Genomic DNA, 24,438 nt, shown 5'->3' on the forward strand with positions numbered 1-24,438 from the left:
ATGAGGAGAAACTTCTTCACCCAGAGAGTGGTGAACCTGTGGAATTCTCTACCACAGAAAGTTGTTGAGGCCAATTCACTAAATATATTCAAAAAGGAGTTAGATGTAGTCCTTACTACTCGGGGGATCAAGGGGTATGGCAAGAAAGCAGGAATGGGGTACTGAAGTTGCATGTTCAGCTATGAACTCATTGAATGGCGGTGCAAGCTAGAAGGGCCGATTGGCCTACTCCTGCACCTATTTTCTATGTTTCTAAGACATGTGGCCAGAGACTCTCTTGTTTCCCTAAATATAGTGGTGATGGGAGGAAGCTCATGTGGAGAGTGAATCCCCGCACCACGGTGCAGTCAATGACCCTCTGGTGGTTGGGACCTCCGATGCCTCCGAACTCCCGACTCGCCGACATCGGGGCCTTACCGGCTTGCTGACCTCGGGGCCTTACCGGCTGCCGACCTCGCGGTCCCACCGGCTTGCCAACCTCGGGGCCCCCACCGGCTCGCTGCCCTCGGGGCCCCTCCGGCTCTCCGACCTCGGGGCCCCTCCGGCTCTCCCACCTCGGGGCCCCTTCGGCTCTCCCACCTCGGGGCCCCTTACCGACCTCCCGGCCTTACCGACCACCCAGGACAACACAGGAAACTGCATCCAGATGCTTTCACCTCCACAGATTGGGCCCCCAGGACTCAGGGGTCGCTGCCGAGGCAGGCTCCGAGTTGGCCGAAGGGACTCCGCGGCCGGCGTTTAACCGACCGGAGGGACTCCGGGGCCAGCTCAGGACAACAGATGGCTGGCGGCGCCCATGGAGCAGTGCCAGGGGAGTAACCCACTACTGACTTACATTTTAGACTTTTAATCAACTTTTAATCTATTTTTAAATTTTTAATCGACCTGAGTAACTTTTTAAACAATTTGGGAAAACTTTTAAACAACTTGGAGAATTTCTCCTTTGAAGTCCCTGAAGAAACTTTTAAATAACTTTGGAAAACTTTGGAAGAAACTTTTAAAACATCCCCCGGAATTCCAGCGGATGGTTGACTTTCCTAATGCCTGCCCCCCCAACCAAGCCTTGGGCCACCTCCCACCTCGGGGCCCCTTACCGACCTCCCGGCCTTACCGACCACCCAGGACAACACAGGAAACTGCATCCAGATGCTTTCACCTCCACAGATTGGGCCCCCAGGACTCAGGGGTCGCTGCCGAGGCAGGCTCCGAGTTGGCCGAAGGGACTCCGCGGCCGGCGTTTAACCGACCGGAGGGACTCCGGGGCCAGCTCAGGACAACAGATGGCTGGCGGCGCCCATGGAGCAGTGCCAGGGGAGTAACCCACTACTGACTTACATTTTAGACTTTTAATCAACTTTTAATCTATTTTTAAATTTTTAATCGACCTGAGTAACTTTTTAAACAATTTGGGAAAACTTTTAAACAACTTGGAGAATTTCTCCTTTGAAGTCCCTGAAGAAACTTTTAAATAACTTTGGAAAACTTGCGGGCAACATTTTGACGTCGGCAATTAGGCTCATTCTCCAGTCGTCATGGAGCCCCACGCCACTGGACCAAGACCTTGCTCAGCTAAGCCCGTGTGGTTGCCGGTGTGCAGCGGCCACCCCACGTTAAAAGAACTCACGCACAGGCATCTTCCACTTCGTTAACATGAAGTTCGGGACCTGGAACGTCAGGACTCTCATGGACAACTCCAACAGCAACAGGCCGGAACGCTGCACCAGGAACTTAGATGCTTTGACATCGACATCGCCGCCCTAAGCGAGACCCGGCGGTCAGGGGAAGGCCAGCTCAAGGAACAAGGTGGAGGTTACACCTTTTTCTGGAAAGGAAAATCAGAGGAAGATCGCCGCCTTCACAGAGTCGGCTTCGCTATCAAAAATGAACTGGTCGACCGCCTCAAAGACCCCCCATGCGGGGTTAACGAACGCCTCATGACTTCGTCTCGCCTTATCCTGGAACCAATGCACCACAATCATCAGTGCGTACGCCCCAACACTCGATGCAACGGATGAGACTAAAGAGGGTTTTTATTCCAACATCGAGACATCCCTGTCCCACGTCTCCAAGGGCGACATTGATCCTCCTAGGTGACTTCAGCGCCAGGGTTGGCAAAGACACAGCCCTCTGGGGAGGCGTGATTGGCAGAGCGGGGGTAGGGAAAGCCAACTCCAGCGGTACCCTACTTCTGACAAAATGTCTAGAACATGAACTTCTCATCACCAACACCCTGTTCCACCAGAGGGCCAAATACAAGGCATCGTGGCAACACGCTCCTCCAAACACTGGCACCTGCTCGACTATGTCATCGTCCAAGCCAGAAATTGCAAGGATGTGCGCATCACCTGCACCATGACAGGAGCTGACGACTGCTGGACGGACCACCGCCTAATCCGATCCATCATCGATACTAACATAGCCCCAAAGCAGAGGGGCAGCAGAAGCAGTGCCACAAAAAAGTCAATGCTGGGGCACTTAAAGACCCAGCTAAGAGAGCTCTATGTAGCCAGCACCTCACAGCTAACCTGGCTAGCCTGATGACCCTCAGATGCTGAATGCCCACAGTTCTTGGTCTGCCCTCTAGGTCTCCATAACCAGTGCCTGTGAAGAGACACTTGGACACTCAACCAAAAAACACCAGGACTGGTTTGATGAGAATGATCAGGAGATCCAATAACTAATAGATCGCAAGGGCAGGGCATTTCTGAGCCTCAAGCAACAACCCAACGCGGGAGCTGCAAAGCAACATTACAGACGGCTCAAGGCTGCGGTCCAACAAAATACCCGGGATCTAAAGAACAGGTGGTGGATGGAGAAAGCACAGGAGATACGACAACTTCCCGACAGCCACAATATGCGCGGATTCTTCATCGCAGTCAAGGCCACCTACGGTCCAACTTTCCCAATGCCCCACCTCACTGCTGACCAAGAACAGGGAAACACTCATCAAGGATTCCGAGGCTGTCAGGGCCTGCTGGACGAGCACTTCAAAGATTTCCTCAATTGAGACCCTGCCTTTGACCCACGTGTTCTCGACTCCAACCCGCAGCATGCGACCTGCCACCACCTCAGTGAAACCCCAACGTTGCACGAGGTAGGAAAAGCCATAAAACAGCTCAAGAATATCAAGGCTACGGGAGCGGATGGAATCCCTGATAAGGCGCTAAAGTATGGCGGAGATCAGCTAATGATCTGGAGGGAGGAGAGCATGCCGGGAGATCTCAGAGATGCAGTGATCATGACCATCTTTAAAAAAGGAGACAAGTCTGACTGCGGCAACGACGGGAATCTCCCTGCTATCAGCCACTGGGAAAGGTGTCGCTGAGTTCTCCTCCACCGTCTTCTCCCTGTGGCCGAGGAGCTCCTCCCGGAGTCGCAGTGCGGATTTCGTCCCCTACTGGGCACAACGGACATGATCTTTGCAGCGTGACAACTGCAGGAAAAATGCAGGTAGCAGCGCCAGCCCTTATACATGGCCTTTTTCGACATTACAAAGGCCTTTGACACTGTCAAAAGCGAGGGTCTATGGAGCGTCCTCCTCCGTTTCGGATGCCCCCAAAAGTTTGTCAACATCCTTCGCCTGCTCCACGATGACATGCAGGCCGTGTTCCTTACTAACAGATCCATTACAGACCCAATCCATGTCCGGCCCAGGGTCAAACAGGGCTGCGTCATCGCTCCAAACCTCTTCTCAATCTTCCTCGCTGCCATGCTCCACCTCACAGACAACAAGCTCCCCGCTTGAGTGGAACTAAACTACAGAACTAGTGGGAAGCTGTTTAACTGACGCCGCCTCCAGGCCAGGTCCAAAATCACCCCAACTCTGTCATTGAGCTACAGTATGCGGATGAAGCCTGCGTCTGTGCACCTGCTGAGGCTGAACTCCAGGATATAGTCGATGTATATACTGAGCCATATGAAAGCATGGGCCTTACGCTTAACATCCGTAAGACAAAGGTGCTCCACCAGCCTCTCCTCGTCACACAGCAATGCCCCCCAGTCATCAAGATCAACGGCGCGACCCTCAACATCGTGGACCAATTCCCATACCTCAGGAGTCTCTTATCAACAAAAGCAGACATTGATGTGGAGATTCAACACCGCCTCCAGTGTGCCAGTGCAGCCTTCAGCCGCCTGAGGAAAAGAGTGTTCGAAGACCAGGCCGTCAAATCTACCACCAAGCTTATGGTCTACAGGGCTGTAGTAATACCCGCCCTCTTGTATGGCTCAGAGGCAAGGACGATGTACAGAAGACACCTCAAGTCGCTGGAGATATATCACCAACGATGTCTCCGCAAGATCCTGCAAATCCCCTGGGAGAACAGGTGCACCAACATCAGTGGCCTCGTCCAGGCTAACATCCCCAACATTGAAGCACTGGCCACGCTCGATCAGCTTCGCTGGGCAGGCCACATAGTTTGCATACCAGATACGAGACTCTCAAAGCAAATGTTCTATGCGGAGCTTCTTCATGGCAAACAAGACAAAGATGGGCAGCAGAAACATTACAAGGACACCCTCAGAGCCTCCCTGATAAAGTGCGACATCACCACTGCCTGGGAATCCCTGGCCAAAGACCGCCCTAAGTGGAAAAAGTGCATCCGGGAGGGCGTTGAGCACTTCCAGACTCAACGCCGAGAGCGTGAAGACGTCAAGCGCAGGTAGTGGAAGGAGCGTGCGGCAAACCAGTCCCACCCACCCCTTCCCTCAATGACTGTGTGTCCCACCTGTGACAGAGTCTTTAGCTCTCGTATTGGACTGTTCAGCCACCAAAGAACTCACTTCAGGAGTGGAAGCAAGTCTTCCTCAATTCCGAGGGACTGCCTATGATGATGATGCTTCCCTCATTCTCTCCCCTTTCCCTGTATCCCTACTTCCTATCTGTTTCTCTGAAAATTTGCTTTGAAAATTCAACTTACAAGTTTTCTTCAAAAAAATCAAATTAGGTTGAAGAAGGACATTTTTGGATAGATTCGGCTGCCTAGCGTAAAAAAGGCAGTAGAGAATTGACAATGGCTACCACCTCATTTATACTGGCGCTCTGGGGGCTGCCATCTTCAAAGGCGCTCTCTGCTGGGCAGTCAGAGAGTATTTTTCAGGCGGTCAGCCCCTTTAATATGTAAATTGGGGTCCTATGATGTACACAAGGTCATATTGCAATTTTGATGGACAATTGCGTGGACCATACACCATACACACTCCACAGTATAGCAGAAGATGCAGCAGGAGCATGAATGTTCATACTCTCATTACAAGAACAATGTAAGCCGCTACTGTCCCCATCTCCATCCCTGGATCTACCTTCCGGCCAGCCGGGTCAGCCTCCAGGCCACCCTATATTGGACTGGCCAGAGCCAGCAAGCTGCAGCAGGGTGCTCATTTCATAGAATCTTATAAACATAGAAAATAGGTGCAGGAGTAGGCCATTCGGCCCTTCGAGCCTGCACCACCATTCAATGAGTTCATGGCTGAACTTGCAACTTCAGTACCCCATTCCTGCTTTCTCGCCATACCCCTTGATCCCCCTAGTAGTAAGGACTACATCTAACTCCTTTTTGAATATATTTAGTGAATTGGCCTCAACAACTTTCTGTGGTGGAGAATTCCACATGTTCACCACTCTCTGGGTGAAGAAGTTTCTCCTCATCTCGGTCCTAAATGGCTTACTCCTTATCCTTAGACTGTGACCCCTGGTTCTGGACTTCCCCAACATTGGGAACATTCTTCCTGCATCTAACCTGTCTAAACCCCTCAGAATTTTAAACGTTTCTATGAGGTCCCCTCTCATTCTTCTGAACTCCAGTGAATACAAGCCCAGTTGATCCAGTCTTTCTTGATATGTCAGTCCCGCCATCCCGGGAATCAGTCTGGTGAACCTTCGCTGCACTCCCTCAATAGCAAGAATGTCCTTCCTCAAGTTAGGAGACCAAAACTGTACACAATACTCCAGGTGTGGCCTCACCAAGGCCCTGTACAACTGTAGCAACACCTCCCTGCCCCTGTACTCAAATCGCCTCGCTATGAAGGCCAACATGCTTTCTTAACCGCCTGCTGTACCTGCATGCCAACCTTCAATGACTGATGAACCATGACACCCAGGTCTTGTTGCACCTCCCCTTTTCCTAATCTGTCACCATTCAGATAATAGTCTGTCTCTCTGTTTATACCACCAAAGTGGATAACCTCACATTTATCCACATTATACTTCATCTGCCATGCATTTGCCCATTCACCTAACCTATCCAAGTCACTCTGCAGCCTCATAGCATCCTCCTCGCAGCTGACACTGCCACCCAACTTAGTGTCATCCACAAATTTGGAGATACTACATTTAATCCCCTCATCTAAATCATTAATATACAATGTAAACAGCTGGGGCCCCAGCACAGAACCTTGCGGTATCCCACTCGTCACTGTCTGCCATTCTGAAAAGTACCCATTTACTCCTACTCTTTGCTTCCTGTCTGACAACCAGTTCTCAATCCAAGTCAGCACTCTACCCCCAATCCCATGTTCTTTAACTTTGCACATTAATTTCTTGTGTGGGACCTTGTCGAAAGCCTTCTGAAAGTCCAAATATACCACATCAACTGGTTCTCCCTTGTCCACTCTACTGGAAACATCCTCAAAAAATTCCAGAAGATTTGTCAAGCATGATTTCCCTTTCACAAATCCATGCTGACTTGGACCTATCATGTCACCTCTTTCCAAATGCGCTGCTATGACATCCTTAATAATTGAATCCATCATTTTACCCACTACCGATGTCAGGCTGACCGATCTATAATTCCCTGTTTTCTCTCTCCCTCCTTTTTTAAAAAGTGGGGTTACATCGGCTACCCTCCACTCGATAGGAACTGATCCAGAGTCGATGGAATGTTGGAAAATGACTGTCAATGCATCCGCTATTTCCAAGGCCACCTCCTTAAGTACTCTGGGATGCAGTCCATCAGGCCCTGGGGATTTATCGGCCTTCAATCCCATCAATTTCCCCAACACAATTTCCCGACTAATAATGATTTCCCTCAGTTCCTCCTTCTAACTAGACCCTCTGACCCCTTTTATATCCAGAAGGTTGTTTGTGTCCCCCTTAGTGAATACCGAACCAAAGTACTTGTTCAATTGGTCCGCCATTTCTTTGTTCCCCGTTATGACTTCCCCTGATTCTGACTGCAGGGGACCTACGTTGTCTTTACTAACCTTTTTCTCTTTACATATCTATAGAAACGTTTGCAGTCTGTCTTAATGTTCCCTGCAAGCTTCCTCTCGTACCTCTATTTTCCCTGCCCTAATCAAACCTTTTGTCCTCCTCTGCTGAGTTCTAAATTTCTCCCAGTCCCCAGGTTCACTGCTATTTCTGGCCAATTTGTATGCCACTTCCTTGGCTTTAATACTATCCCTGATTTCCCTTGATAGCCATGGTTGAGCCACCTTCCCTTTTTTATTTTTACGCCAGGCAGGGATGTACAATTGTTGTAGTTCATCCATGCAGTCTCTAAATGTCTGCCATTGCCCATCCACAGTCAACCCCTTAAGTATCACTCGCCAATCTATTCTAGCCAATTCACGCCTCATACTTTCAAAGTTAGCCTTCTTTAAGTTCTGGACCATGGTCTCTGAATTAACTGTTTCATTCTCCATCCTAATGTAGAATTCCACCATATTATGGTCACTCTTCCCCAAGGGGCCTCGCACAACGAGATTGCTAATTAATCCTCTCTCATTGCACAACACCCAGTCTAAGATGGCCTCCCCCCTAGTTGGTTCCTCGACATATTGGTCTAAAAAACCATCCCTTATGCACTCCAGGAAATCCTCCTCCACCGTATTGCTTCCAGTTTGGTTAGCCCAATCTATGTGCATATTAAAGTCACCCATGATAACTGCTGCACCTTTATTGCATGCACCCCTAATTTCCTGTTTGATGCCCTCCCCAACATTACTACTACTGTTTGGAGGTCTGTACACAACTCCCACTATCGTTTTTTGCCCTTTGGTGTTCTGCAGCTCTACCCATATTGATTTCACATCAGCCAAGCTAATGTCCTTCCTAACTATTGCATTAATCTCCTCTTTAACCAGCAATGCTACCCCACCTCCTTTTCCTTTTATTTTATCCTTCCTGAATGTTGAATACCCCTGGATGTTGAGTTCCCAGCCCTGATCATCCTGGATTCACGTCTCTGTAATCCCAATCACATCATATCCGTTAACATCTATTTGCACAGTTAATTCATCCACCTTATTGCGGATACTCCTTGCATTAAGACACAAAGCCGCAGGCTTGTTTTTTTAACACCCTTTGTCCTTTTAGAATTATGATGCAGTGTGGCCCTTTTTGTTTCTTGCCTTTGTTTACTCGGCCTTCCACTATTGATTTTTACCTTTCTACCATCTGTTTCTGACTCCATATTACTTCGCCCTATCTCGCTGCATAGGTTCCCATACCCCTGCCATATTAGTTTAAACATTCCCGAACTGCATTAGCAAATGTTACCCCTAGGACATCAGTTCCAGTCCTGCTCAAGTGCAGACCGTCCCTTTTGTACAGGTCCCACTTCCCCCAGAACTGGTTCCAATGTCCCAGTTCATACTTGCAGTTTGTCAGGAACATAGTAATGAGGCCCACCCTTCAAAATGGACAGGATCTCCCATGAGCATGATCGAGCAGCCATTGGGTCACCGCCCGATAGTTAAAATCTACCGCTCTGTCTGCCTCTCTATATCTCTCATTCTCGCTCTCGGGCTCTTTCATTCCGCGCATACTCGCTCTCCCTTTATCTCTTTCACTGGTGTCAACAAAACAAAAGCTGCAACAGGTGCGCAATCCGTAGTCTCTTTTTTTTGCTCACGCAACTCTTTTTAAAAAAAGATTAAAAGATTAGGTGGTTGCTCTTCCCATATCACCCATCTTTGGGTCAGGCACAGTCAAAGCCAGAATAACTGAGTTTGTAATTTGTTGCTGCTAGCACTGGTTGTGAGAGAATATTTGTGTGTTTTTGTAAAAATAATTGTAATTTTAACAAGTACTTACCAAATAGTTCTCATCACTTAAAACTTCAGACAAACTTCATCAATACCTCGTTGTGTTTTTAATGCTGTAATGCAGCTTCTACAAGGTGTTGGTGCATCTTCTTCTTTGATTCCCTGGTGAATAATGCTTATAAGTACTCTTACACATGAACAAATGCCCAGCCTCAAGCATTAACAATGGTTAACCACAAGAACAACTTGTATTTATATAGCGCCTTTAATGCAGTAAAACATCCCAAGGTGCTTCACAGGAGTATTATAAAATAAAGATTTTGACACTGAACCACATAAGGAGAATATAGGGCAGGTGGTCAAAGAGGAAGGTTTTAAGGAGCGTCTTAAAAGAGGAAAGAGGCGGAGAGGTTTAGGCAGAGAATTCCACAGCTTAGGGTCGAGGCAACAGAAGGGCAACTATAATCAGGGATGCTCAAGAAGGCAGAATTAGAGGGGCGCAGATATCTTTGGCGGGGTTGTGGGGCTGAAGGAGATTACAGAGAAAGGGAGGGGCGAGGCCATGGAGGGTTTTGAAAACAAGGATGAGAATTTTGAAATCGAGGCATTGCTTAACCGGGAGCCAATGTAGGTCAGCGAGAACAGGAGTAATGGGTATGTGGGACTTGGTGTGAGTTAGGACATGAGCAGTCAGGTTTTGGATGATCTCAAATTTACTTAGGTCAGAATGTGGGAGGCCAGCCAGGAGTGCATTGGAATAGTCAAGTCTTGAGGTAACAAAAGCATGGATGAGAGTTTCAGCAGCAGATGAGCTGAGGCAAGAGCGGGGATGGGATATTGTTGCAGAGGTGGAAATAGGCAGTCTTAGTTAATGCCGCGGATATGTGGTCAGAAGCTCATTTCAAGGTCAAATATGACACCAAGGTTGCAAACAATGTGGCTCAGTCTCAGACAGATGTAGGGAGAGGGATGGAGTCAGTGGCTAGGGAATGGAGTTTGTGGTGGGAATTGAAAATAATGGCTTCGGTCTTCCCAATATTTAATTGGAGATTATTTCTACTCATCCAGAACTGGATGTCGGACAAGCAGTCTGACAATTTAGAGACTGTGCAGGGTTCGAGAGAAGTGGTAGCGAGATAGTGGTGTCGTCAGCGTACATGTGGAAACTGTCGCTGAGTTTTCGGATGATGTCGCCAAGGGGCAGCATGTAAATAATGAATAGGAGGGGGCTAAGGATAGATCCTTGGGGGATACCAGAGATAACAATGCGGGAGCAGGAAGGAAATCCACTCCAGGTGATTCTCTGGCTATGATTCGATAGATAAGAATGGAACCAAGCGAGTGCAGTCCCACCCAGCTGGACAATGGTGGAGAGGCGTTGGAGAAGGTGGAGTGGTCAACCATGTCACAGGCTGCAGACAAATCAGGAAGGACAAGGAGGGATAGTTTACCTTTGCCACAGACGCAAAGGATGTCATTTGTGACTTTGAAGTGAGCCGTTTCAGTACTGTGGCAGGGGCGGAAACCTGATTGGAGAGATTCAAACATGGAGTTGCGGGAAAGATGAGCACGGATTTTGTAAGCGACAACACATTCAAGAACTTTGGAGAGGAAAGGGAGGTTGGACATGGGGCAGTAGTTTGCAAGGACGGAGGGTCAAGGGTTTTTTTTGAGGAGAGAGGTGATGACGGCAGATTTGAAGGAGGGGGAACAGTACCTGAGGAAAGAGAACTGTTAACAATGTCAGCTAACATGGGAGCCAGAAAAGAAAGTTGGGTAGTCAGCAGTTTGGTGGGAATAGGGTCGAGGGAGCAGGAAGATGAGCGTGGAGAGGTCATCATGGGAGATCGGAGGGAAACTGGAGAAAAATGCGAGTTCAGGGCTAGGGTAGGGGGAACCTGAAAGAAAGTTTGGCCCGGTGGGCAAGAGGAAGGAAGGGAAGTGGCAAAGGCAGCTGAATGGATGGTCTCATTCTTAGAGGCAAAAAAGTCCATGAGCTCCTCACACTTCTCGTCGGAAGTAAGGGTGGAGGAGACGGGAGAGGGGTTTAAGAAGACGGTTTGCAACGGAGAAGCCGGGGTTTATCTTTGCATTTCATTTATGAGCATTATGACATTCATGAGCACTCCTGAAGTTTTTCCAGATATTACCAGAAAAGGAGGCGGGGTAGCTCTATTGATAAAGGATGGAATCACTGCAATAGTGAGAAACGATATTGGCTCAAATGATTAGGATGTTGAAACAGTTTAGGTGGAGATAAGGAATAATAAGGGGAAAAAGTCATTGGTGGGCATAGTTTATAGGCCCCCTAACAGTAGCAACTTTATTGGTCGGTGTATAAACCAGGAAATAGTGGGGGCTTGTAAAAAGGGAACAGCAACAATCATGGGTGATTTTAACCTCCATATTGATTGGACAAATCAAATTGGTCAGGGTAGCCTTGAGGAAGAGTTGATAAGGACGGGTTCCTTGAGCAGTATGTAACAGAACCAACCAGGGGGCAGGCTATCTTGGATCTGGTCCTGTGTAATGAGACAGGATTAATAAATAATCTCCTAGTAAAGGATCCCCTTGGAATGAGTGATCATAGCATGGTTGAATTTCAAATTCAGATGGAGGGTGAGAAAGTTGGATCTCAAACCAGCATACTAAGCTTAAATAAAGGAGACTATGAAGGTATGAGGGCAGAGTTGGCTAAAGTGGACTGGGAAAATAGATTAAAGTGTAGGACAGTTGATGAACAGTGGCGTACATTTAAGGAGATATTTCACAACTCTCAAAAAAATATAATCCAGTGAGGAGAAAAGGGTGTAAAAGAAAATATAGCCATCCGTGGCTAACTAACTAAATAAAGGACTGTATCCAATTAAAATCAAGGGCATACAAAGTGGCCAAAATTAGTGGGAGGACAGAAGATTGGGAAACTTTTAAAAGCCAGCAAAGAATAATTTAAAAAAAATTAAGAAAGGGAAGATAGACTATGAAAGTAAACTGGCACGAAATATAAAAACAGTTGGCAAGAGTTTCTATAGGAATATAAAAAGGAAAAGAGTGGCTAAAGTAAATGTTGGTCACTTAGAGGACGATACCGGGGAATTAGTAATGGGGAACATGGAGGTGGCAGAAACTCTGAACAAATATTTTGTATCAGTGTTTATGGTAGACACAAACAATAGCCCAACAGTGGATAGTCAAGGAGCTATAGGGGGGCGAGGAACTTAACACAATCACAATCACTAAGGAGGTGGTACTCAATAAGATAATGGGACTAAAGGCAGATAAATCTCTTGGACCTGATGGCTTGCATCCTAGGGTCTTAAGAGAAGTAGCGGCAGGAATAGTGGATGCATTGGTTGTAATTTACTAAAATTCCCTGGATTCTGGGGAGGTCCCAGCAGATTGGAAAACTGCAAATGTAATGCTCCTATTTAAAAAAAGAGGCAGACAAAAAGCAGGAAACTATAGACCAGTTAGCCTAACATCTGTGGTTGGGAAAATGTTGGAGTCCATTATTAAAGAAGCAGTAGCAGGACATTTGGAAAAGCATAATTCGGTCAGGTAGAGTCAGCATGGATTTATGAAGGGGAAGTCATGTTTGACAAACTTGCTGGAATTCTTTGGGGATGTAACGAACAGCGTGGATAAAGGGGAACCAGTGGATGTGGTATATTTGGACTTCCAGAAGGCATTTGACAAGGTGCCACATAAAAGGTTACTGCACAAGATAAAAGTTCACGGGGATGGGGGTAAATTGGCTAACTAACAGAAAACAGAGAGTCGTGATAAATGTCGGGTTGGCAATCAGTAACTAGTGGGGTGCCGCAGGGTTTAGTGCTGGGACCCTAACTATTTACAATCTATATTAACAACTTGTAAGAAAGGATCAAGTGTAACATAGCCAAGTTTGGTACAAAGATGGGAGGAAAAGCAATGTGTGAGGAGGACACAAAAAATCTGCAAAAGGACATAGACAGGCTAACTGAGTGGGCAGAAATTTGGCAGATGGAGTATAATGTTGGAAAGTGTGAGGTCATGCACTTTGGCAGAAAAAAAATCAAAGAGCAAATTATTATTTAAATGGAGAAAATTTGCAAAGTGCTGCAGTACAGCAGGACCTTGGGGTACTTGTGCATGAAACACAAAAGATTAATATGCAGGAACGGCAAGTGATCAGGAAGGCCAGTGGAACCTTGGCCTTTATTGCAAAGGGGATGGAGTATAAAAGCAAGGAAGTCTCGCTACAGTTATACAGGGTATTGGTGAGGCCACACCTGGAATACTGCGTACAGTTTTGATTTCCATATTTACGAAAGGATATACTTGTTTTGGAGGCAGTTCAGAGAAGGTTCACTAGGTTGATACCGGAGATGAGGGGGATGACTTATGAGAAAATGTTGAGGGAGTTGGGCCTCTACTCATTGAGATTCAGAAGAATGAGAGGTGATCTTATCGAAACGTATAAGATTATGAGGGGGCTTGACAAGGTAGATGCAGAGAGGATGTTTCCACTGATGGGGGAGACTAGAACTAGAGAGCATAATCTTAGAATAAGGGGCCGCCCATTTAAAACTGAGATGAGGAGCAATTTCTTTTCTCAGTGGGTTGTAAATCTGTGGAATTCGCTGCCTCAGAGAGCTGTGGAAGCCGGGACATTGAATAAATTTAAGACAGAGAGAGACAGTTTCTTAACCAATAAGGGAATAAGGGGTTATGGGGAGCAGGCAGGGAAGTGGACCTGAGTTCATGATCGGATCAGCCATGATCGTATTAAATGGCGGAACAGGCTCGAGGGGCCGTATGGTATGGCCTACTCCTGCTCCTATTTCTTATGCTCTTATGCACCACCTTTTCCCTTTACTTTTTTGAAGCATTGACTAATGTGCAAGAAGCACCACACAGCAGACAGGCAAAGGAAGCAATGTTCCGAAAAAAAGTCAGAATAGGTGTTATGTCGGAGCGGGATAACCAATTACGATGGTAAGCAAAAGTTAAAATAGCAAGAGTGCATATTTGTTATTTGTTTGAATGTGAAATATTCTGCATGTCTAATTTAGATTTTTTTAATTTCAATGTATTTTCACAAAGTATTCATTTTAAACAGTAATCTATCTATTCAGTGAGGTCTCCAGGTAGGTATTCTCTTCTGTTATAGTCTGTTTGGGGACCACACTAAACATGCTTTACTTTCATCTTTCAGGCAGGTACACCTTGGTAGAGACCCAATTTCTGCTGAAACTGAAGAATTGCTTCTGGAAAATAGGCAGCGAGCAGAAGAAGAATATAAGGTTTGAAGTAATTTAATACCATATATGTAAATTTAACAGTATTCGTTTGAGCAGCGCAAACATCTTCTTGTTCCCAACACAAGTTCCGCGGAAAACCTGGAACTAGGGCAAAATGGACACAGAGTCAATGCCCTGGTTTTTCTGTGCTCTGTGCCTGATATGCCCCTGTGCCACTGCTGCATGGGAGCATCATTTCAGCCTCTTAATGTTGTAAGTGTGAGGTAATATATTTTATGAAGTAAAACAAGGAACAGGAGGATACACTCAATGGAATGATGCTGAAGGATGTCTACGAACAGAAAAACTTAGTAATTCAGTTTCCTGAAAATGCAAGTGCAGGATAGATTAAGCAATAGAAATGACCAGTGGCATTTTTGGTTTAATATTCAGAGGCATTAGGGTGCCAAAATTGCCCACCATTGGAAATGCAGTGCACCTACTGTGTTTCAACTGTTTTTACCGGCGTGGTTGATGTGGTGGTCTCTTGAGTGAAGTTCTGCTCTTTGGTTCTTTTTTTTCAGCAGGACGGAGGTCGGTCATAATGAGGCGATTGTATGGCGGTGAGCGGAAGTTGGCACACTAGAGGGGCGGAAGTTGGGGGGAAGGCGGAGTATTCACCGCTGTCAGTCATCAGCGTAGAGCTGATGATGTCATCACGGTGCCACGTCACTCCCTTCACTTAAATGGGAGATCGCTGCAATTCTTTAAATTCGGTCCACTGGCCCACCAGGGAGGGTTTCAGCTGGGCCAGCGGCCTGGCACCCTAGAGGGGGTGTCAGGCTGTTTGTTGCCGACCCGGCCGAACCTGGGGGCATAATTGTCGGCCCGGCATGGCAGTCGGCCAACAAAACAAAAAGATGGCGGCTGCGGCAGTAGGTCCTTCCCTTTAATGGCAGCTGCATGCCATTTTGTAAGTACCCCAAGCACAGTGCACCGGCAGAAAAAGCTACTGGTGGCACCAAGCGGCGGCAGCAAGACTCGGTGGAATTTCGCCATCGGGGAGGAACATCGGCGGTGTGCGCTCCGATTACACACATAGGACGGATTGGCAGCAGCTGAGCGGTAGTGGGGGAAGCGGGTCACTGCCGGCATACTACAGGAGCAGAATTTTCAAATTGGCGGCCATTCCACAAAAACTCGGCATCCACTGCACTCCGCAATGTGGCCGCCAATTTCCGGCGGTATCAGGCCGTAAGGGAAGTGGTATTTTCGGCCCCATTATATCCAAAAGTAACGAGATAATAATAAATCTGTAAAAGGCAATGGTTGGGCAATATAGTATTAAGTGCAGTTTATTAAATTATGAAAGGTTTTGAAAAGCTAATAGGGAAAGAGTATTCCCTTTGGTTGGGAAATGAATGATAAGGATTGGCCGGCCATTCTTCCCCGGAAGTCCGCTGGCTGCAAGTTGGATGCCACTGACTTTTAGGTGTGCTCTGTGCCCACTTGCAACATGCGTCAGGCACCGTACATATGCAAATTGGGACCGCTGTTAAGGGTCCAATAGAAATTCATGCACACATTGGTGGAGCAAGTGCTGCACCTGCTCTGCTCAGTTGTTCTAGATCTTAAAGGGACCGCTGGAGACCACACAAAACACAGCCAGAAAATATCTTAATAGTTGCATTTCTGCAAAGCCAGCGCTCCTCCTAGCTCAACATAAGTACTGTGGATTGCTACCAGCATGAGCTTGGCCTCCTCCGCACAGTTACCAAAACTGGCACTTGGACTTATTTCATATATCAAAATATCAGTTGATATTTGAAATGCAATATCTGTATAGCAACCCTTTGTCGGTGAAATTCCCCTGTTGTGTGCCTCCTGCTAGCAGGAGACGTTAACAGGGCGCGAACCTGTTTCTGCCCGAGGGGAGGCGCTACTGCGCGGGAGTTAGCGGAGGCATGAGCACGGTAGTGCCGCACCTCACCGGAAATGCTCCCGGCCACTGTGCAACCATCCCGTGGCGACCCTTCCACGGCGGAAATTGGCCAGCGCCCAGCAAGACTTCTGCGAGCCTTGAGTGTCAGCGCCAGCCTTGTGGGTCATGAACCAGACTGACCTCTCCACACGGGGCGGAATTTAAAGGGGAGGTGTGCTGCGCTGCGCATTTTCTTTTGCCTGACTCACTGGTCGGCCCGTTTTGATGGTCCGTGGCGTGGTCTAGGCCACCATCATGCCGGGCTGCGGCCACAGCATCGCGCTGCCCTGGTGGCCCAGTGGAGACCATCAGAGGCCCTGCAGAGTGCGCAGCAGACCTCCCCTTTAATGGAAGGGGGGCTGCAATGAAACGCGTCAGCACTACGAGGAGAGGCTGCGTAGTGTTGCCAATACCACCCCAACAGGAAGTGGAGGCGTACCTTGACAGATTGCAAGTTCAGGATTTAATGTATGATGGCATACTCTCAGAGTACGTTGTCATACCCACCGCAAAATCTGTCCCAATACTTAGCTGAATTGCCGCCCTTATTGGATGCAAGCCCAATTTCTTGTATAGTGGGAAAAATTACCTCTTCCTATGCTGTAAACTTCTGTGGTTCTAAAGGCCCTATCTAACGACTCTGGCCAACAATTTATATGGGTAAATTTATATGGTCCCAGTAAAAAGGTCCGAAAATATCATCAGCATCCAAATTACATCACATTTTTTACACCATCAAACTGAAATAAAGCTCCCAGCTATTTTTGGGAGTGAGCTTCCTACACAAATTATATATTTAACTGGACATGTGTATCAAACGGATTGTTGATAGAGATCCAGTGTAAGTGCTCTCTCACCATATACCCAATCTTTTGAGCCCATTTATAGAACATAACTGGCCAAAAAAATCCATCTTGGTATGTTCCCCGTACTGTATAATGTTGGACATTACACTGCCAGCAAGGTGTATCAACCTCCATCTGTGTAATTCACGGAATTGTGGATGTGCTGACCATAATTTTCCATCCATTGCAGAAAATAGCATGTACTTTTTGGTACTTTCCTGCTGATCAACAGCTCCATAAGTCTCAAGGGATCTGTTTCCTATTTACCTACAAAGTACTGTCTTATATTTTCACCAGAAAAGGTATAATTATTAGTAGTGTTTCATAATGTTTAACAGAAACTTTACTGGCCCTCTACATTCCCATCAAATGACTGAAGTTAGCGAGACTTTGACCGCGAAATTGGGACCTTTAGAGCCAGCCGTTAAGGCTGTTTTGGCAGAAAATATAGTGGCCGTTTCGCTTCCGTCCTCTTCCGCCACAGAACACGACAGCCGCTATTTTGGTAGGTTGGCAGCACTGTCATTGCCTGTGCTCGTTACCCACGTTTAAATGATACAGATCGTGACGCCAATCTGTGATTTTCGACGCCCTCTCTAGACCACGCACGGAAGAACATGCATGCAGCAGTACAACAGAGATGTTGCCAGTGCTTCTTAAAGGGGAGCACACAACTTTCAGGTAAGTTTAGATTTTTGCTTATGAATTTTTAAAAACATTTTATTGGGAGCAGTGGCTTCATGCAATACATTTAAAAGGGTGTTAAAGTGTGCAGGAAGTGCTACCGGACGATGCAGGACTTTGGCTGTTAAAGGAAGACCTCTGAGAAGACAGCAGCGGCGAGAGGATAAAGAGTGGCCTGAAAACAGCGCGAGACCAGCAGACCAGTGGGAGATAAAAGGAGATAAAAGGAGCCCGAAAACAGTGTGAGATCAGCAGCCCAGCAGGAGATCAAAACAGCCCGAAAACAGCACGAAACCAGCAGCCCAGGGGGAGATAAAAGGAGCTAGCAGGAAGCAGTGCCAACAAACCTATGAGAGAGAGAAGTAAAAATAAATCGAAGTGTGATGTCACAGGAAAGCAGGGAAGTGATTGGTTGGTCAGTATTTCTCCCTTTTTCTTGGGCATCAGAGGGAGAGTGGGACCAGCGGTGGGGATAAAAGGAGCACTGACCCAAGGCCCGAGATCACAGCGAGAGCGGAACCAGCGGTGGGTGTTATGTTCAGAATAACTCCACAAGACTGTATATTGTAAGCTCAAACTGTTGTGACCTTGGTCTTTAATGTAACTCCAGGGTGAGGAAGCAGCATAATAGACTGCCTTTTATATCTGCTTGCCCAGGATGCAGGTGACCCTTGGATCTCTCACAGGTGCGCCCCCTGGTGGCAAGACTTACACATTGGTAATGTTTACATACATAACATCATTCCCCCCACAAAGTCTTAGATACAAGTTATTTACAAGTTGAGGCAATCCGGGTCTCTGCATTCCCGGGTTGATCGCCTGAGTTGAAGTCCTGGCATGGGTGAGTCGGTTACATCATTGCTGCACTGCGGTGTGGCTGGTCTGATCGGATTGTCGGGCATGGTGGGTTCATCCTCGTGGTTGACCGCGAGGTCAATTGCTGGTTGTTTGTGCGTGGGTGGTCCTCTTCAAACTGTTCTTGATTGTCAGTGATCCGCAGTTTGGTCTGATCCAAGTGCTTTCTGCACGTTTGTCCATTCAAAAATTTAACAACAAACACTCTGTTCCCCTCCTTGGCTAACACAGTGCCAGCAACCCATTTGGGACCATGACCGTAATTAAGAACAAACACAGGGTCATTAACCTCAATTTCACACGATATAGCCGCGTGATCGTGGTACACGTTATGCCAGTGAAGCCGGGTTTCTACATGATCATTGAGATCCGGGTGGACTAAGGACAGCCTGGTTTTAAGTGCTCTCTTCATTAGCAATTCTGCAGGGGGAGCCCCGGTAAGCGAATGGAGTCACGTCTGGTAGCTGAGCAGGATCCGAGATAACCGGGTCTGCAGGGAACCGTACTTCACACGTTTCAAGCTCTGCTTGATGGTTTGGACTGCCCGTTCCGCATGACCATTGGATGCAGGCTTAAACGGCGCAGACCTGACATGCTTGATGCCATTGCAGGTCATGAACTCATTGAATTCCGAGCTGATGATATATGGTCCATTGTTGCTAACAAAGACATCGGGCAAACCATGGGTGGCGAACATGGCCTGGAGGGTTTCAATGGTGGCAGTGGACGTACATGACGATATTATTATACATTCAATCCATTTAGAGTAAGCCTTCACTGCAACTAGGAACATCTTTCCTAGAAAGGGGCCAACGAAACCTACGTGGATCCTGGATCACGGTTTGGAGGGCCATGACCGCAGACTCAGTGGGGTCTCCCTTGGTGCATTGCTCAACTGTGAGCAAGTGTTACATTGGTGTATGCATGACTGCAATTCCGAGTCAATGCCGGGCCACCAAACATGCGGCCTGGCAATTGCCTTCATCATGACTATGCCTGGGTTGGTACTGTGAAGGTCGTGTATAAACGTTTCCCTGCCTTTTTTTGGCAAAACTACAGGATTCTCCCATAGGAGGCAGTCCGAATGGATGGACATTTCATCCTTGCTTCGGTGGAACGGCTTAATTTCATCTTGCATTTCCCCGGGAACCACCGACCAGCTCCCATTGAGAACGCAGCTTTTTACTAGTGATAGCACAGGGTCCTGGCTAGTCCAGGTCCTGATCTGGCAAGCCGTAAAGGGTGACCCCTCGCTCTCCAAAGCATCCATTACAAGAAGCAAGTCTGCGGGTTGAACCATTTCCACCCCAGTGGTGAGCAATGGTAGCTGACTGAGGGCATCAGCACAGTTCTCAGTGCCTGGTCTGTGGTGGATTACATAGTCATACGCAGATAACGTTAGTGCCCATCTTTGGATGCGGGACAAAGCATTGGTGTTCATACCTTTGCTTTCTGAGAAGAGCGAAATGAGCGGCTTGTGATCGGTTTCGAACTCGAACTAGAGTCCAAGTAGGTATTGGTGCATTTTCTTAACCCCGTATACGCATGCTAATGCTTCTTTCTCAACCATACTGTAGGCTCTTTCAGGCTTAGATAAGCTTCTGGACGCATATGTAACTGGTTGCAGTTTGACTGACACATTGGCTTGCTGTAACACACAACTGACCCCGTACGAAGATGCATCACAAGCTAGTACTAAACGTTTACACAGGCCATACAATACAAATAACTTGTTAGGACATAGCAGGTTTCTGGCCTTGTTAAAGGCTGTCTCTTGAGATTTACCCTAAACCCAGTCGTCACCCTTGCGTAGCAATAAATGCAAAGGCTCCAGCAAAGTGCTCAACCCCGTTAGAAAGTTACAAAAATAGTTGAGGAGTTCCAGGAATGAACGCAGCTCCGTCACATTCTGTTGTCTGAGTGCCTTCTTAATGGCCTCCGTCTTGGAGTCCGTGGGTCAGATGCCGTCCGCCGCAATCTTTCTCCCCATAAATTCGATCTCTGGCGCCAGGAAAACACACTTGGAACATTTCAGCCTGAGTCCCACTCTGTCCAGTCGCTTTAGGACCTCTTCCAGGTTGTGCAAGTGTTCCGTGGTGTTGCGGCCAGTGATCAAGATGTCATCTTGAAACACCACGGTGCGCGGAACCGATTTCAGCAGACTCTCCATGTTCTTCTGGAAGGTGGCCGCAGCTGAGCGAATCCCAAAGGGGCATCTGTGGTATATGAACAGTCCTTTGTGCGTGTTGATGCACGTCAATTTTTTCGAATGTTCAGCCAGCTCCTGTGTCATGCAAGCAGAGGTTACATCCAGCTTGGTGAACAACTTCCCTCTGCTAGCATTGCGAACAGATCATCCACTTTGGGTAGTGGGTACTGGTCCTGTAACGAGACTCGATTGATCGTTACCTTGTAGTCCCCTCAGATTCTGACCCCATCGCTTTTCAACACTGGAACAATTGGACTGGCCCACTCGTTGAATTCGACTGGCGATATGATCCCCTCTCGTTGAAGTCTGTCCAGCTCGATCTCGACTTTCTCTCACATCATGTATGGAACCGCTCGGGCCTTGTGATGAATGGGTCATGCATCAGGGACTAGATGAATTTGCACTTTGGCGCCTGTGAAGTTGCCGATGCCTGGCTTGAATAACGACGGGAATTTGTTTAGCACTTGGGCGCATGAGGCATCATCCACCGAAGACAGTGCTTTGATGTCGTCTCAGTTCCATCGGATCTTTCCTAGCCAGCTTCTGCCGAACAGCGTTGGGCCATTGCCTGGTACAATCCATAGTGGTAAATCATGCACAGCTCCATCGTACGATACCTTCACTGCCGCACTGCCAATGACTGGTAAGAGCTCTTTGGTGTCAGTACGCAGCTTGGTGTGGATCGGGCTTAGTTTTGGCCTTTGTGCCTTGTTGCCCCACAGTTTCTCAAAAGCCTTCTGGCTCATAATTGACTGACTCGCCCCCATGTCCAATTCCATGGAAACTGGAATGCCGTTTAATTTGACTTTTAACATTATCAAGGACTTTTGGTGCTGAAGGTGTGTACCTCATACACTTCCTCTTCAGCCTCGGATTGAGTTGCCTCTCTTACTCGTTCAGCTTGATCCGCGCCGGATCGGTCATCTTCTGCAGACGTGGTGAGTCGCAGCATGTCTGCACATTCGCTGGAGTTACCCCATTGTTCCACAGCCCTTGCACACATAGTGCTTGAATTGACATTGATGGGCTTGATGATTACCCGTGCAGCATCAACATGGTATTAATGGATTCGCATTCACGCTTTACGGCAGACTCTGAATCATCCTAGGTCTGGCCTCTGCGAGCGTGTAGGCCCTGCCTTGTACAGTTCTGCCTGCTAAAGGCGTTATTTTATGCACAGTACTTGCCGGTGAGCTTTGATGCTGCAATGATATCTGTTTAGTGTTATCGTTCGTGGACATGAAAGCCTGGGCTATCGTGATGGCCTTGCTCAGATCTAGGGATTCGGCAGACAGCAGTTTGCGAATAATGACCTCGTGGCCGATTCCAAGCACGAAAAAGTCCCGCAACACTTCCCCCCCCCCCCTCCCCCCCCCAAAATCCAGCAAATACACACGGTCCCATAAGGCGTCCTAGGTCGGCGACATAGCTCGCCACGTCCTGGCCCTTGGAGCGATGGTCCATATAAAAGCGATACCTGGCCATCAAGATGCTCTCCTTCGGCTTGAGGTGTTCCCGAACCAGCATGCATAACTCTTCATATATCTTCTCCATTGGTTTCGTCATTGTTAGCAGATTTTTGATGAGGCCATATATCATGGACCCGCAAACGGTGAGGAGAATCGCCCTGCGCTTGACCGCGGTTTCTTCCTTATCCAGCTCGTTAGCCACGAAGTACTGGTCAAGACACTCAACGAAGGCTTCCCAATCATCACCCTCAACAAATCTCTCAAGAATACCAATGGCAGCCACAACCGCATGAAAGTTCGTGATCTGTTACTCGTCGCCAATTTTTATGTTCAGAATAACTCCACAAGACTGTATATTGTAAGCTTAAACTGTTGTGACCTTGGTCTCTTTAATGTAACTCCAGAGTGAGGAAGCAGCATGGTAGACTGCCTTTTATACCTACTTGCCCAGGGTGTGCAGGTGACCCTTGGGTCCCCCACAGATGCACCCCCTGGTGGCAAGTCTTACACATTGGTAATGTTTACATACAAAACAGTGGAGATAAAAGGAGCGCTAACCCGAGGCCCGAGATCACAGTGAGAGCGGGACCAGCGGTGGGGATAAAAGGAGCTAGCTGCCAGGAGCTCAGAGCCAGAAGCAGCGCGAGAGGATCAAAGAGGGGAACAAAATCAAAGTGTGACACCACAGCCAAGCAAGTAAATGATTGGCTGGTTGGTTGGTGAGTATTTCTCTCTTTTTTTTAAAACCTTGGGCATCATTGGTGTAAGTTAAGTGCCGCAATTAAAAAAGTAAACAGATAAGTGATAGTTCTAATCTAAATAACAACATTAATTAAATCAGCTGATTGCTGAGTAGCTGCTGGGTGTGTTTTGCTAATTTTTAGAGTTTATTCCTGCTCGATAGTTCTGAGGCTATTAACTAGATGCATGGCAGGGCAGCTCAGTCCCGTGGAATGCACATCCTGTGGCATGTGGGAAGTCCCAGACGCTTCGCGCAGCCTGGACGACCACAAGTGCAGGAGGTGTCCCCAACTCAACATGTGCAGCAACTCAAGCTCCGCGTTTCGCAGCTTGAGCGGTGGCTGGAGTCACTGCGTTGCATCCGCGAGACTGAGAATTTTGTGGATAGCACATTTCAGGAGGTAGTCACTCCGCAGCTTAAGAGTGTGCAGGCCGAGAGGAAATGGGTGACCATCAGCCAGAATAGTACTAGGCAGGTGATGCAGGTGTCCCCCGAGTCCATCTCGTTCTCCAACCAGTATTCTGTTCTGAGTACTGGTGAGGGCGATGGTGCCTCTGGGGAGTGCAGCCATAGCCAAGTCCACGGCACCACGGGTGGCTCAGCTGCACAGGGCGGGAGGAAGAAGAATAGAAGAGCAATAGTGGTAGGGGATTCGATAGTCAGGGGCAGACAGGCGTTTCTGTGGCCGCAGACGTGACTCCAGGATGGTATGTTGCCTCCCTGGAGCCATGGTCAAGGATGTCACCGAGCGGCTGCAAGACATTCTGGGGGGAGAGGGTGAACAGCCGGAGGTCGTAGTTCATAGCGGTACCAATGACATAGGTAGAAAGAGGGATGAGTTGCTGCAGGAAGAGTTTAGGGAGCTAGGAGCGAGATTAAAAAGCAGGACCGCAAAGGTAGTAATCTCCGGGTTATTACCAGTGCCACGTGCCAGTGAGTACAGAAATAGGATAGAGAAGATCAATGCGTGACTGGAGAGATGGTGCAGGCGGGAGGGCTTTAGTTTCCCGAGGCATTGGGACCATTTCTGGGGGAGGTGGGACCTATACAAGCCTCGTGGGAGGTTTTGCTAGTGCTATTGGGGAGGGTTTAAACTAGCTTGGCAGGGGGATGGGAATAGATTCAGTGGGGAGAGAAACAAAGCTGGAATTGGACAGCAGAGAAGTAGAAGTAGAAAGTGAATTTGGAAGACACAGGAAACAAGGGCTGGAAAATAGACAACAGGGGAGTTTGACAATACTAAATGATATATACTTCAATGCAAGGAGTATAGGAAATAAGGCAGATGAGCTGATCGCACAGTTAACACTTGGGAGTACGATATTATAGCTATTACTGAGACTTGGCTGAAAGAAGGATAGATATGGCAGCTCAACATTCCTGGTTACAGGGTTATCAGACAGGATAGAAAGGGGTGTAAAAAAGGAGGACGGGGTGTCGCTGTAT

The 24,438-nt window shown here is 47.7% G+C and overlaps 1 protein-coding gene across 4 annotated transcripts in view; it reads left to right on the forward strand.

The window, feature by feature from the left end:
* The window catches only part of cfap221 (cilia and flagella associated protein 221), a 431,960-nt gene that overhangs the window by 221,903 nt on the left and 185,619 nt on the right, over positions 1–24,438 (forward strand). For all 4 annotated transcript variants that reach the window (XM_070874512.1, XM_070874515.1, XM_070874508.1 and 1 more), the window contains exons 11-12: positions 13,854–13,962; positions 14,183–14,270. In XM_070874512.1, coding sequence (XP_070730613.1) covers positions 13,854–13,962; positions 14,183–14,270 — 197 coding nt within the window. The remainder of the gene's footprint in view (positions 1–13,853; positions 13,963–14,182; positions 14,271–24,438) is intronic.

The sequence above is a fragment of the Pristiophorus japonicus genome, chromosome 3, assembly GCF_044704955.1.
Source record: "Pristiophorus japonicus isolate sPriJap1 chromosome 3, sPriJap1.hap1, whole genome shotgun sequence".
Taxonomy (NCBI): Eukaryota; Metazoa; Chordata; class Chondrichthyes; family Pristiophoridae; genus Pristiophorus; species Pristiophorus japonicus.